Raw genomic sequence first — 15891 nt, 5'->3', positions numbered from 1 at the left:
ACCCTCTTCTCTGTCATCCTCAGATTAAGTTGTGTTGCTTAAGGGTATCACAGATGGAGATTGGAGAACTGGCGGAATAGGAGGCAGAGTAACTGCTGGCTGTGAAATGATAGTGCGAGTACAAAAAAGGGGTTGGCCCATATGAACTCCAGACCTGGGTCAGTGAATCATTACAGAAATGAGGTTGGTCAGAGTTTAACAAAATTTCAATTAGGCTTGCAGACAGCCAATTCTTTAAATGTCCAATTTCACACAATCAACAACTTCATTTTAAATTATACTTAAGGAGATTCAATTTAGACAATTCAATTCAAAATCTTTTTTGGCATTTATTTATGCAAAGTTCCAATCAAATTGCAGCCAATGGTTCATTATAACGATGCAGTAGACATGTAATTGTAAATTCATTACATTCGAACATTCAAAACAGTGCTCTCAGTGAGAAGGGAAGGGGTGAGTGAAGTGAGTGGGACACGGTAAAGGTGTGGTGACATTTTTGTGGCATCATTTCGCATTTAAGAAGCCTTTACACCTAAATCAATTTGCAAAGGTTCCAAGTAATCATCACACATAGAGAGCGAGACACAGTCTCTTATTTCAGTCCTATGGTGTGAGGTAAGCAAAGCGTAGTTCTACGTTTCGACCCCTGGATTACGCTAAAGGGTTGCTTTCAGCCTCATGTTGGGGTCTTCATCAGGAAAGAGGGGAGAGAGCCTAGGGGGCAAGATAGACACATGTATCAGTGATTGTGCGCTTGAAATAATTAAGAAGTGGATAAAAGAAACAAGGGATGTGGTATTTACCTACATCAAAAGACGGTGGACGTCTGTGCCGTCTATAAAGGGGCCAGGGTGCAGCTCCCAAAGTTAATCTGAAACATTGATGAATTAAAAAACGACGTCAGGGTGCTAGTTGATACCAAACTGCCAGAGGGTGAATGGTCGGAAGGAAAAGGACTTACTTCCACGTTATACTGTTCAGTGAAAACGCTGTGGGCACATCCCTCATACACGGGGACCTCAAGTGCTCCTTAGCTGTAGTGAGAGAAAATAGCGCATTGAAACATGCCAGACACGGGCATGGATTGGTATACAAAGTTAGTGAGAAGGGCTAATTCTATGGTCAAGGCAGGAGGGGTTGGGATCTCACCTTAGATTCACTGACCCAGGTCTGGAGTTCATATGGGCCAACCCCTTTTTTGTACTCGCACTCTCAGAGCAAGAGGCTTCTTGCGAGGGTTTTCTTTCTTTTGAAATAATTTTGATTAATTCATTTTGTGTATAGCTAGGGCTTCATCAATATGGAACTTGAGACCCTTTCTTATACTGAAGACTACATTAAGACTTTAATCGGGGGTGAAACAGGAACGGCTTTCCTAACCAGTGATACTCGCAGTGTGGACCATTCCCTCAACGAGAAGATCACAAGACTTGAACGGCTAGAGAAGAAACTAGTTAGAACCAAGCTACATGGTCACTTGTTAACAGGATATCTCAGAGCAAACATCATACCCACCGGACTACAGGTCCGGAACGAACCAGCCATCTTCGTGGATAATCCAAAATTTAAGGAGGGATTCAGTTTCGTGGCCAATAACTGTTCCCGGCACTGGATGGTGCTGGGCGTTGAGACGGCGAAAGACCAAGTGGAACAACTGACGAAAGAAATTGACGACTTAAAGGCGGAGATTGCCAACCACTCGGCTTTCTCTGACGCTAAAGAAACATTAGAGAGACTTAAAAAGACCTTAAAAGACTTTGATGTTGAGACTCAGACAAAGAAACTTGACAAATTGGCCAAGGATATCAAGTATTTTGACAAGAAAAAGACCTATCCTTATCTGCAACCAGACTACTACAGGCAAGACAATCTTGGCCGTTTTTCCAACAGAGGAAGGGGAGGATACAGGGGTGCAAGAAGATATACCAACTTTTCGGATTCCTCCTACAGTGGTGACAGCGAGAACGACCAGAGCACATCCAGTGCAAATTACCAACAACAGGAACAATGGTATCAACCACAGGAATACCCACAGGAACACCAATCCCCTTTTTTAGAGGGCGGCCAGTGGAGACCACCCAGAGGAAGGGGCCGAGGGTCATGGAGCAACCGCCCCAATCGAGGCAACCAACAGCAGAATTGGGACAGCGGGAGACAACAGGGCAACACCCCCAAGCAAGTACGTTTCCAGCAAGAAGACCACGGGGAGAGGAGTACGAGGAGGAAGACGTACAGGTGGTAACCAGGGCACCTGAGAGGAGTGACCCCATCATAAACCTGTCCAAATACACACTCACTGAGGATGAAAGAAAGATACTGTGCAAAGGCCTTTCCTTTGTACCGACTTCCTATCCAAATAAATTCAATATACAAACTGAACTGACCAGGTTTTTCCGGAAACTGAGGCTGAAATTCTTTTTCAAAAACAAACCAACTCCAGCTATGACTACCTTCACCAATCTGCGACCACCGTCCACTTTCATGCCCTCAATGGCCTCAGTCGCCCATGAGATACTCACTTATGAAAGTGTGGTCATGAGAGATGTCTTCAAAGCCATCAACAAAAAACAATACGTAAAACAGAACATCAGTGGGGGTGAGAGGAGTGCCCTCCAATCGTTGAAAGAAAATAAATCTGTGGTTATCAAGCCGGCAGATAAGGGTGGCTCCATAGTCATACTTGATGTGGACGATTACAAAGCTGAGATCCAATCCCAACTCACTGACGGGGTCAGCTATAGACCGGTGACAAGGGACCCTACCAGGGAAATACGGAAAGATATTGTGACTATCACCACACAAGCATTAGAAATGGGATTCCTCTCGAAGAAAGAGTTCCAGTACCTCAATGTGGACCACCCGAGGACTCCGACTATATACGTACTACCTAAGGTACACAAGAACCTCGATAAGCCACCTGGACGACCCATCATATCAGGATGTGGTTCACTGATTGAACCACTTTGCAAGTACGTCGATGTTTTCTTAAAGCCCTTAGCGGAAGCAACCCCGACGTACTTAAGAGACACCATGCAAGTCATCAACCTGTTCGACCACAAACCATTCAACAAACAGAACCAGATTCTTGTGACCATGGACATCGTCTCGCTGTATACCAGCATCCCACAAAGACCGGCCCTTGACTGCATGAGGAGAATACTGAACAGACGGGAACAACCTTCACCAGTCCCTACTGAGTTCCTAATCGAATTACTTGAAATTGCCATGACAAAAAACTTCTTCATCTTTCAAAACACTTACCACATACAGAGTAAAGGAGTAGCCATGGGCGCTGCCTTTGCACCGGACCTAGCTATTCTCTATATGTCGGAGTTTGAGCAAGACTGCATCCTCACACCAGACAATCCACACAGGGGGATGATAACAACTTGGCACCGTTACATCGACGATGTTATAATGGTATGGTCCGGAGATGAAGACACCCTCCAAGCTTTCTTAACCTGGCTTAACAACCAATCCTTAGACATCAAATTCACGATGCATATGGATAGAGAGTCGATCGACTTCCTTGATATTAGTATCAAGGAGAAAGACGGATACCTATACACCACGCTTTTCCGCAAACCATCAGAGAGAAACTCTCTCCTACGCTACTCCAGCCACCACACGAGGGGACTGAGAGATAACCTACCCTTTGGGCAGTTTTTGCGCCTTCGAAGGAATTGCTCACAAAAAGAAGACTTCTTTAAGGAATCAGATGAACTCATTAACCGTCTGATCGATAGAGGCTACCCTAAACGCCTCGTGAAGCGTTCCCGCAAGAGAGCCTGGTTCCAGGATCGTTCAACCCTACTTGAAACCAAGAAACGAACTTCGTCATTGGAACGCATGATATGTGTAACAACATTCTGCACCCAGAGTAATACTATAAGAAAAAGTGTCAACAAACATTGGGGCCTGGTGGCAGACATCCTTGAGGTGCCGGAACCTCCCATGCACGCCTTCAAGAAAGCGAGAAACGTCAGAGACATGGTGGTACGATCCCTGCTGGAAACCCCACAGGCACCCACGATCCAGAGCCTATGGAATCTACCGGAAATTGTTGGACACTTCAAATGCACCTCCTGCAAAGCATGTCCCATGTGCTGGGAGACCAAACAAATTCAATACAACAACGTCACGGTCAATCTTAAGTCGCTGACCAATTGCAACTCCAGTGGAGTGATCTACGCAATTCTGTGCCCCTGTGACCTCATGTACATAGGTCAAACTATACAAAAGGTTAAGAACCGTATTTTTCAGCACTGCAGCAGAATCCGGTGCTCCACAACCGGGGCCCCATTGGTGGAACATTTCAAAGAAAGGAATCATACTCCTGAATCTCTACGCTGGCTAGTGATAGAGAAAGTCTGCCTGGGACCACGGGGAGGCAACCTTACCTCCATCCTCAACACCAGAGAATGCAAGTGGATGCAAAAATTCCAAACTATAAGGAGAGGGCTGAATGAACTCGAGGCGAATTTCTCTCAGATGGCTAGTTTATGTCCGGAATGAATACCCTGGGGCATCCAGACTCTATAATCCACTCTCTAGTGCATTAGCTGAATAGTGGGTACTTTTGTTATTTATATCCCACAACAATGAAAGATTTTTAAATTGCTCTTGGTCCTTGCTACGACCCCTCAGACATTACTGGCAAATTCTGTCATGTAGCCCACACTGAATTGACCACTAAGTGCTTCAATTGGTCATATTAGGACGTGCTCTAACTCCGGTCACTTGCTGTTCTATAAAGATACACTGCTAATTTTGGTATGCGGCGCACGCTCAACTCACCACCTAGTGTACCATAACTATTCACACTTGATTGTGTTCTGATTGTGTGATGTTTGCGATTGTATTAAGATACAATGTTTGATATTGTACGTTCTTGCATACCCCATAACCACATTGTAGGTTCATATGCTAATGATCAAACTATGTTCTTTCAGTATTTCAAAATCGTATGTATATTTTAGAGTTTCTTGTCTGCTCGCTTAATTCGATTTTTATTGCATTTGATGCAAAACCGCTTGCCATGTACTGAAACATCACGGGGCGGGTCTGTAATTGCGTACTGTGACGATCAAACTATGTTCTTTCAGTATCTCGAAATGGCTTGAAAAATCGCATGTCCATTTCAGAGCTTCATGTCTGCTCGATTAATTCGATTTAACTACATCTGATGCAAAACCTATTGCCATTCACTGAAACATCACGGGCGGTTTTATAATTGTTTACTGTGACGACCGATCCTGTTTGTTTACAGACCCCCCCTGCAATCCTCCGCTCAGAGCGATTCGATAGTAGACGCTCCCTTGACCTTCCAGTGCGGTTCCGCCCTACCTCCGCGCTGATTGGCCGCCTGAGACGAGCCCTTTCTTTCGTCTTAACCGGCACCCAGCGGCTGCACCGCGAGTCTTCACTCGGATGCAGCGCGCAGCTGGAGCGGGAATCCAGCTCTTGCGGTCCCGTTCTAAGGTGAGATCCCAACCCCTCCTGCCTTGACCATAGAATTAGCCCTTCTCACTAACTTTGTATACCAATCCATGCCCGTGTCTGGCATGTTTCAATGCGCTATTTTCTCTCACTACAGCTAAGGAGCACTTGAGGTCCCCGTGTATGAGGGATGTGCCCACAGCGTTTTCACTGAACAGTATAACGTGGAAGTAAGTCCTTTTCCTTCCGACCATTCACCCTCTGGCAGTTTGGTATCAACTAGCACCCTGACGTCGTTTTTTAATTCATCAATGTTTCAGATTAACTTTGGGAGCTGCACCCTGGCCCCTTTATAGACGGCACAGACGTCCACCGTCTTTTGATGTAGGTAAATACCACATCCCTTGTTTCTTTTATCCACTTCTTAATTATTTCAAGCGCACAATCACTGATACATGTGTCTATCTTGCCCCCTAGGCTCTCTCCCCTCTTTCCTGATGAAGACCCCAACATGAGGCTGAAAGCAACCCTTTAGCGTAATCCAGGGGTCGAAACGTAGAACTACGCTTTGCTTACCTCACACCATAGGACTGAAATAAGAGACTGTGTCTCGCTCTCTATGTGTGATGATTACTTGGAACCTTTGCAAATTGATTTAGGTGTAAAGGCTTCTTAAATGCGAAATGATGCCACAAAAATGTCACCACACCTTTACCGTGTCCCACTCACTTCACTCACCCCTTCCCTTCTCACTGAGAGCACTGTTTTGAATGTTCGAATGTAATGAATTTACAATTACATGTCTACTGCATCGTTATAATGAACCATTGGCTGCAATTTGATTGGAACTTTGCATAAATAAATGCCAAAAAAGATTTTGAATTGAATTGTCTAAATTGAATCTCCTTAAGTATAATTTAAAATGAAGTTGTTGATTGTGTGAAATTGGACATTTAAAGAATTGGCTGTCTGCAAGCCTAATTGAAATTTTGTTAAACTCTGACCAACCTCATTTCTGTAATGATGGCTGTGAAATGATAGGCTGAGAAGGTGCAGAAGTTACCCTAATAGGATCTTTTTTATTCGGCGAAGAGATTGGAGGAAAGCGAGCTTTGTAGTCTGACATCATGGCCTGTAAATCTGTCAAGAGAGTGGATGGCGCACACACCATATCTTGCTGGTACTGTTGATGATGGTAGTCCTGGGAGTAGTAGTCCTGCTCATAATATTCCCAGTCATCTGACCCGGGCATTTTACATGAAGCTCAGAGGGGCACTGAGCTGCTCCATAAAGGAGGTCTTCCTGATCAAGGAGGGGTGTAGGAAACAGTGAGGATACCTTACTAGGAGATGCAAGTAAAGGTGTAATTTGTTTTTTTAATGATTTTAACTTGGGTCGTCGACAATGAAAGTTCCAATTTAGTCGGTCTGGCTGTCTTCAGCGGTGGGGTCGTCGACTGGTTATGCTCCGAAGACGAAAAGGGAGCTGTGGTCGAAGGGTCCGCCGGCAGTTTTTGTGTTGTCAACAGTGGGAACCTCGGCTAACGCTCTGTTGACTAGAGGACTGCCGCCCACAACGGCGTAGACGAAGACTGCATATTTACAGTCAATGGCACCGGGACAGAGGCTACCGGCGATCGTGTCGTCGTCCACGACGTCACCATTAACAATGAGATAGTGTTAACTGTAGATGCCATAGAGGAAAGCCTTGGAACGTGTTGTTGAAGCCGTCTGAGTGGTTGTCGATGAGCTATCTGTCGGCGGTGCAGGGACCGGTTTTTGGAAAGGATAATGTTACAGTAAGCATCTGTTCTTGACAATCTCACAATGGAGTCGATGCGCACTGTCACCAAAAGGAGTCGCCACCTTACATTGTGACTGGAAAAACGTATTCAAAGAAAAACAACTTGAAAATATCCGGACCGAACACTAGATTGCAGGAGTATGCAAAGCATGCGATCTCCAGTTCACATGCCTCAAACATGTGTTTGACCCCAAGAGGCTCCGAGGTGGACTTCTGAAGAGATTTTGAGAAGTCTGGCTTCTCCTTTTCCTTTTTGGTCTTGCTTAGCGACGCAGCGCATGCGCTGCACACTTGCGAGATCTATTGTCGTCGGTTTTGCGGGGGTGGAAGCTCCACCCATGCTTTTCATTGGCGCACGTCAAAAATGCTCATTTTTGATTGCAAGGGCGGCATGTTTGTTCCCTCCCTCTCTCCTGTTTGCTGTGCCTGCACAGACAGATGTGCAAGCGCACAGCGTCTCTTTTGCTCGCAGCATTTCAGGCATTGTATCAGTTCAGTAATGAAACAGTTTTAGTTGGTTTAGTACTGTGTGTGAGGCACAACGCACGCATTGAGCACTTTCACTTCCCTATTTTTTTATTTTATGTGCAAAGTGTGTGCTTACACTTTCACTTTCCTTTTGGTCACGCACGTCGTCTCTGGGGATCTCAGCTGCGGCTTATTTTTCTTCGAGGCAGCGCAGATTTAACATACTGCGCCATAAGCTGACAGCAGAAACCGAGCTCCATGCGCTCTAGTAAGCTGTGCACTTTTCATTGATCTTTGATTTGTTTGTATTTATTCCTCAATTAACCGCTTTCCGTCTTCTGCCTAACTCAGTGCTGAGAATGATCACGCTACTTACATGGGGCTAATTGGAGCTCGGCCGGCCTATCTGCAATCACGCAGACCTGACAAGCTTGTTTTTACAGCGTCACATACACCAAACTGATTTACCGTCCATGTCGCCCCACTATTTCCCTTTCACAATGCGTCACTTGTTGATTTCTTTTCCACTTAAACATCGATTATTTTTTTCAGTTACCCTTGGATTCATTTTTCATGGTGGTCTCAGAATTTCTCTTGTCACCATTATGGTTCCATTCCCGGTCACCTCTCGGCTTCTCTTTAACAGTTACAACCCTGGATTATCTTCACAGGCTCTCTCCCCTTACTATATCTTTCGCACTCACCTCCGAGAGGGTGCCTGACTCCGGACCACGGGTTTCACTGTTCGATCCCCGGTGCCAGCGGCAGGTCAGCTCAGCACCATGTGACTCTGGGCAATAGCTCGCTTAATCTTCCAGAGGGCCCCCAGAGCCGGGAAACCACTTCGGAGTTAGCTGTGCGCTTTACAAATTCAAGGTTATTATTATTATTTATATCCCTTTTAAAGCCTTTATTTCTCTCTCATTAACATTCCTCGACATCTTGTACATGGTCACCCCTTGATTTCCCTTTCATGGTCAGCTCTTTTTTATACCTGGTTTTCTCTTTTACTTTAATTAACAGATATCCATTTCAATACTCGCCCCGTTTTTACTTGACGTGGTTCCATGTCAGGTTCACAGTGCGGCGCTTTCCAGGAACCCAGTGATGTGCTCTACCAGTCAAGTCCATATTCATGCCATGTAGGTGCCCTCGCGAGCCCAGCACAGGCGTCATTTCCCATCTATCTAAAAGGCCCCCCCCCCACCTCCTCTACTGCCCCTGGGAACGCTTGTTGGCAAACATGTTCAAATCATCCCCCCATCCATTCTCTCTCTCTCGTCCTGACACCCCCTCTCTCTTCCCCCGCTGTGTATTCTGCTGTTAACCAGAGGGCTTTGAAGAAGGTGACATAAGTGTCTCAGCCTCCTTCAAGATACAGGTTTGGGCAAAGACACACCGCTGCTCCAACAGACACTGCTTTATGTGCTCTCTACAGAGGCCAAGAATAGGCTGAGCATGTAGTCTGAACACTTTTAGAACCTATTGACCCATACTACAAAACATTCGCTTCCCTATGCCAGAACTCCAGATCTCTCATTCATGGCCCCTCAAAAACATCCACGCACACCCCCAACTCACACACAACCCTAGAGATAACTCAGTTCACAGTATGAACAAACAAGAGTAATGTGCTGCTTGAAAAAAAAAGTGGTGGCGCTGTAGAGGTATGTGGCAATGTCTTTTGTTTCTAGATGTCTTCAGCAGCTTCTCTCAGGAAGGTTCGAGAGGGTGGTATCATCTTAATGGTTGATTTTAATTTTGGTCCTTGTTTATTAAGGACACTGATATGTTGCTAAACTTAAGGGGCCTTAGGCCTCTGCAGTCTATTTTGACATTACTTTGAACCAGCCTTAATTGCTCTGGGTGCATTTTAATAAATATGCAGCATGTAACGTAACAGTTCACCATAATTCATTTATGAAAACAGAACACAGTAAATGCATTTAATCAACAATTCTCATAAAAAGCCAAATTTAAAGCATGAGGTGCTCAGTCGAATTCACAAACTGAAATTCTATGGGAGAACTTTCACAGAACAAATGGTGCCTCTATACTACTTGTTCATATCAACTTTTCAACCCAGTACGCATGTTACGAACTCAAGAGAACATATACTTTTACTTGACACCCTCTTGCGCCTTTATTACATCAAAAAGACTTCTTCCCCATATTTCCCTACCTGTGCTTTGAAACACTCCCCAAGTCCACTTCTTCTGTCCTCCCGCCCACCAAATCTCTAATCTCACCTCTGCGAGCATCGTCACATTTTTACTTGATGGATCTTCAATCCTATGTTGCAGCCTTTTCTCAAAGACTGCTTTTAGTAGGCTAAAACAATCCTTTGTCTCCTTACTCTGAAATCTTTAATGTTTACATCAACCACCACTTTCACACACCGCTCTATTAAGGGTCCAGAACCGCTATATATTTCACGAAGCAGAGTTTCTGCCACAATGAAAAGAAAATGTGTAATAAGTAAGTATACTTACATTGCAACTGTGATTAATAAATCTGGCAAAATTTCCACATTTTGTGGCATCAATGATTGTGTCATGATCCACCCTGAACATGTAACTACTCCCAATACCTTCATCTTCATACCGCTTTTCTCTCATGTCCGCAATAACCTATAGAGAAATTAAAAGAATATAAGAGCTCCTGCTTTTTTCATTTTAGAATGTAGTTCAAGATGCAGTCATTCATTGCTGCCTTATATATAAATCATTGTGCTTAGCACAGTGTGATGTTAAATATCACAACAGTTGGTGGTGTTTGGTAGTACGTATTGACTTTAGATAAGATAACAAAATGGTTACTTACCAGTAGGAGTAGTTTTGCAGCTTGAAGAGTTTCATGGACTCACATGCTGTGCAATACTAAGCCATCTAGTGGTTAGGTCCGGAATGGTCTCTACTTCACTCGACATAGGGGCCTTACTTGGGGTAGCTATTCTAGGAACCTTTTGATGACTGGTGATGTGAAAAAACTTTACATTATGCTCCCCTGGTGTAAGCCACAATGGCTGCCAGATCCCCCTTGAGTAATGAATAGTTCAATCAATCAATCAAATAAACTTTATTCGATTTTTGTTTAAAAAACCATAAAAGTTATACAAATACATGTACATAAAACACTTCTATTTTAATACATGATTTAAAAAGACAAAAAAAGAAGAATGTCCTGTTACGCAAGATAAAACACATACCTAAATAAACAGACTTTACACATCCATACAGCTCCTAGATTTCACAGTTGCTTTTAAAAACCCAACTATAAAAAAAATGCAATCCTCTTTCAGCAATTGGAGATACATAAGGGCCGGTCGAACCTGTCTAAAATGCCTCTTTTTTAAAATAGGGACCAGTAAATGCCTACGGGTAATTTCATACAATTTACATAAAAACAGGAAGTGCAGCAAATCCTGCGGAGACTGTCTGTGGATTTGGCTAGCAAAAGATGTAAGAGGTTCATCTGGAACCTGGTTAACAGAATCTTCTCATGTGATGACAGAGGCCCCATAAGATAAGGTTCCATCAACGCAGCTGTTCTGAGCGTTAAATAGATCCGTACACTGGGTTTCAGCACCTCGTCAGCTTCTCTGTCTGCTTTCCTTCGATTTAGAAAAGCTATTGGTTAATTCCACATCCTTCTTAACAATAACATCAGTTTTGGAAAATAAGTCACCCTATCCCTTCAAAATTTCTTTTGATATATTTAAGCCAGGGGATACGGGCCGAGTTATCAAGGGACATACACTCTCTTAAAATCAAATGGCTGAGAGTTTGATCTTTATTCATCCAGCACTTTAACCAGAAAATCAGGGGTCGCAAAGCAAGAGCATTACTTGGGTAGGGAATCCCCAATTCCTCGTGGACCGCTAGATTAGAGGCTCCTCGTGGGACACAGAGTAAGCGTTTAAAAAAATCATTCTACACTACCTGGAGGGAATCTGCGACAGTGTATCCCTAAATTTCACTACCATAGGTGGCTATGGCCATGCTTTTAGCTTGATACACTTGCAGCATAGCTCCTGTTGGTTTCTTCCCTATTTTAAAAATTGCTGCATTGACCCGAGCCAGATTCCCTATTTTCCTCTGAATTAGGGGATCCCACTTGAGTTGGTCATCAAAAAGAAAGAACCCCTAAGTAGGAGAATACTTTCTTGTGGGGGATCTTGGCAGTGCCAACGCTAAAATGAAAAATCTTTTTCAGTTTTACCACTTTCATTGTAACTTTTTTTTAACACACTTTATTGGTGACCGCATTATAGCATGTACTTTAGAAAAATATTCTTTTACATACAGTCGTTTTTGTTTTTCGGTTATCCATCAAGTATCGTACATGAGCCATGTAACAGTTATCCATTTGTTGTCATACATGGTAAAACAGCCTGAGCATGGTCAAATTCTGTGCTGGAAATGTTACTAATCAGGCATTGGTCATGTTGCATCTCCAGTGAATCTTCAAAAATAGTGCGTATTCGTATCAACTATTGGTAACCTGAATAAACCCCAACTTCCACCCGCCCCAACCCTCCTGGCAGCCATTATGGTTGCCGGGGGTCGTCCTACAGTTCTCTTCCTGAAGGAAGCGATGAATCGGATAGATTCCTGTCATTTCAATGGAACAGAGCCTAATACCCTCAGGAATTTAAGCCGCCTTATAACCTATGGGGTCTCAGTATCTTGTGCAGGGGACAATTCCAGTACTTCCAGGTCGATTAGCATGGCCTCCTACTCCAGCGAGATGGGCTGCTTCCTCAGCCCTCTTTCCTCTCCCTTCGGAGAGCAGCATCCCCCGCTTTCCCCCATTGGAGCATATCCGATTGCCAGGCAGTGACCGCCGGGCACCTGGGGGACTGCCACCTCATCGTGAGCACTCGAATCGCCAGTTTAGATGCCAGGTCTATGAACTTTAGTCCAACCTTTTGGTTCTTAGGGCGTCTACGAAGTCCCACAAGGCAGTGAAGTGCCTCATCCGTGACCGAGATATGTGTCACTGTAGTTCGAGAGCGGCGCACTTCACCCCAATACAACTTTATGCGTGGGCAAAACCACAACATGTGAATAAAGTCCGCCTCATCTCCTTTGCAACGGAGGCAATAATGGGGGGAGTCCAGGAACATATGGTGTATTCTTGTCGGGGTAAGGTAGGACCTATGAAGCACCATCGTCTGTATGAATTTAAGCTTCGCATTCCGCGATACCTTTTTGGGGTGTTCCAGCACACGTTTCCATGCTTGGTCCGTGATCTCCGCCCACCGTGTCCTAAGGGATGTAAGTGTTATTGCCGCGTGTGTCCGTATCCCAGTGTATAACCAGCGCACCAGATGTCCACTCGGTCCCATGTAGTATAAGAGGTGCACTAAGGTATGATGTGGGGGTTCAGTCCTCTGTGGGGCTCACGTGGTTCTGATATAGTGTGTGACAGTGGCGTGTAAGAGATACAGATGCGGCAGTGCTTCCGTAGCCTGCACAAATGAGTCATGATCCAATATATTGCTGTCCCCAAAGAAGTCTCCTACCACCTCCACCCCAGCATCCGTTCAAGCCTGTAGTCTGGGCCGTATGAGTCTCCCTTGTGGTGTGAGGATGCCCAGTATGGGGACGTTCGGGGCGTAGGGGGCCACTGTGGACGTGTATGAGAGGGCCTTTCTCCAGTATATTAGGGCTGCTCGTAAGAGGGGGACAATCAGGGGGACCTTAGCCCTCAGCAACAAAAGAGAGTGTAGTTCACCCCGATCAAGCAGCTGCTGCGTAAATCCGATTTCATGTAGGTTCCTACCTGCAGTCCAATAAGACAGCCATTGGAGCTGGCCGGCATAATAGTACCCTAGGAGGTCCGGGACTCCCAAACCACCACTTTGCGTCGGCAGCTGGAGCTTTCGAAGACCTATGTGCCTCCGACCCACTCCCCAAATAAGAGTGGACAATATAGTGTTCAGCGTATTAAAAATGGATTGTGGGAGGAGTACGGGCAGGTTCACAAAATAATATAAGAGTCTAGGTAACATCACCATTTTTGAGATGGCGATCCTCCCATCACTGATAAGGGCAGGGAAGTCCAAAACCCAACACTAGCACGGATTCCTCTTACAGCCCGTAATATATTGCCCTCTATCTGGTCCTCTTGTGATCTATATGCGCAGATACCTAGGTATTTAAAAGTAGTGGGGGCCACTGGTAGGTCATAAGTGTCGAATTGTAGGCGGGTTATATGTGGCATGTCTCGGAAGAAATAGCCAACCGATTTCTCCGGGTTTATGGCCAGTCCAGAGAGACTTTCAAAAGTGGTGAATATACCCGGGAGGGGAGCATTATCTGCAGTCAAGTCCTTTAAATATAGGAGTATATCATCCGCGTAAATAGATATTAAGTGATGTACCCCGTCTTTATAAATACCAAGCTGGTCTGCCGATCTCCAAAGAGCCAGGCCAGGGGTTCTAACGCCAGTACAAATAGTAGGGGAGATAAGGGGCACCCCTGCCGTGTGCCCCTGTAAATTTTATATTGGTCGGAGATATAGTTGCCCGTACGTAGTTGCCCGTACGTACGTAGGGTATGTATATAATAAGCGGACCCATTTAAGGTATATATTCGGGAACCCAAATCGTTGCAATGTCGCAAACCTGAAATCCCAAGAAAGGGAATCCAATGCCTGTCTAAGGTCCAGCGCAATGCAACCTGCGTGATGGTAAGCTCTCGGAGTGACCGCCATTACTGCATGTAGCCGTCTGGTGTTCAGGGAGGTGCTGTGGTTAGGGCGGAAGCCGCACTGATCGCTGTGAATAAGCGCATTAAGGTGCGGTTGTATACGGTTGGCAAGGGCCTTACTTAGGATCTTGTATTCCATGGCGAGCATAGAGAGGGGTCTGTAGTTAGGCAACTACAAACCGTCTAGCCCCGGCTTAGGTATGGACATGACAAGCGCCTGCATGGTGGAATCTGGCAGGTGGCCAGTCTCAAAGGCCGTCTTGTATACAGCCTCCAGTGCAGGCACTAGGGACTCCGAATACGTAAGGTAAAATTCAACAGGGAGCACGTCCATTCCAGGGGTCTTGTTACGGGTTTAGACCCTTTATCGCAGCGCGGATTTCTTGTTGGGTAATAAGGCAGTCAATGTCTTTCTGAACGTCCTCTGGTAAGACCAGGAAGGGAAGATCCCTGAAGAAGTCAGTAATCAAGGATCCTTCCACAGGAGGGTGGCGTAAAGTGTCTCTAAGTGTTCATGGAAGGCGACATTTATTTCGCCTTGTTTGTGCACTACCTGTCCTACCGAGGTGCGGATACTGGAAATGCATGGTGAGTCAGGTCTGTCCCATACTATGCGGGCAAGTAGTGTGCCCGCTCTGTCCGCTTCAGTGTGTTTCTGTTGGAGGTACGCCCTGTAGTCTATCATCCGCAACGTCTCCAGCGTCTCCGCATGGTCTATGTGGGTAGATTGTAATCTCTCCCGTGCCTCAGGGTAGGACACTGCCTCCCTTTCCAGTACATTCAATTTGCTCTCAATGTCCAGCAGACGTCGGTGCGTTTCCTGTCTAGCCCCTACCAACTGTCCAATCGTCGCCCCCCTCACCACCATCTTCAAGGCATCCCATTCAATTAAGTTAGAGGATGCTGTATTCCAGTTTTCAGACACTGAGTTAGTAATGGTGTTGGCCAGGGCCGTGCGAAAGGGGGCATCTTCAAGCAATTGTGGGTGTAATCTCCAGGTGGGCACCGGGGTGGGTACCATGCCCCAATGAAATGTAAGCTCCAGTGGGTTGTGGTCGGAAAACGTCTTGGCTAGGTATGTGGAACTGTGGACCTTCGGCATAATGGAGTTCGAGCACAGGAATCTGTCGATCCTAGTGTGGAGGCTGTGTACCGGAGAGTAAAAGGAGTATTCTCAATGTGTCTGGTAAAGGCCTCTCCATGCGTCAGTAAGTGACCACCCGGTTGCCCATGTAGTGAATTGGTCCGCTATCTTACCAGCATTCGTGCCATTTAGGGGGCGAGTGTGATCTGTCCAACCCAGCGTCCAGCACCTCGTTCCAGTCCCCGCCCAGCACCCAAGGGATTCCGTCCCAGTCCGACAAGACAGTGCTCAGCTGATTTAGGAAATGGTCTTGGTCGAAGTTGGGGGCATAGATGCTCCCGAGGACTACCAGGGAGCCATGTAAAGTGCCCTTCACCAGTA

General features: G+C 45.6%; 1 protein-coding gene across 2 annotated transcripts in view; it reads right to left on the bottom strand.

The window, feature by feature from the left end:
• SETD1B (SET domain containing 1B, histone lysine methyltransferase) overlaps positions 1–15891 on the bottom strand; it is a 396685-nt gene that overhangs the window by 32805 nt on the left and 347989 nt on the right. For both annotated transcript variants that reach the window (XM_078667538.1, XM_078667539.1), the window contains exon 17: positions 10203–10340. In XM_078667538.1, coding sequence (XP_078523664.1) covers positions 10203–10340 — 138 coding nt within the window. The remainder of the gene's footprint in view (positions 1–10202; positions 10341–15891) is intronic.

The sequence above is a fragment of the Lissotriton helveticus genome, chromosome 11 (assembly GCF_964261635.1).
Source record: "Lissotriton helveticus chromosome 11, aLisHel1.1, whole genome shotgun sequence".
Taxonomy (NCBI): Eukaryota; Metazoa; Chordata; class Amphibia; order Caudata; family Salamandridae; genus Lissotriton; species Lissotriton helveticus.
This window is presented reverse-complemented; position numbering and strand designations above follow the sequence as displayed.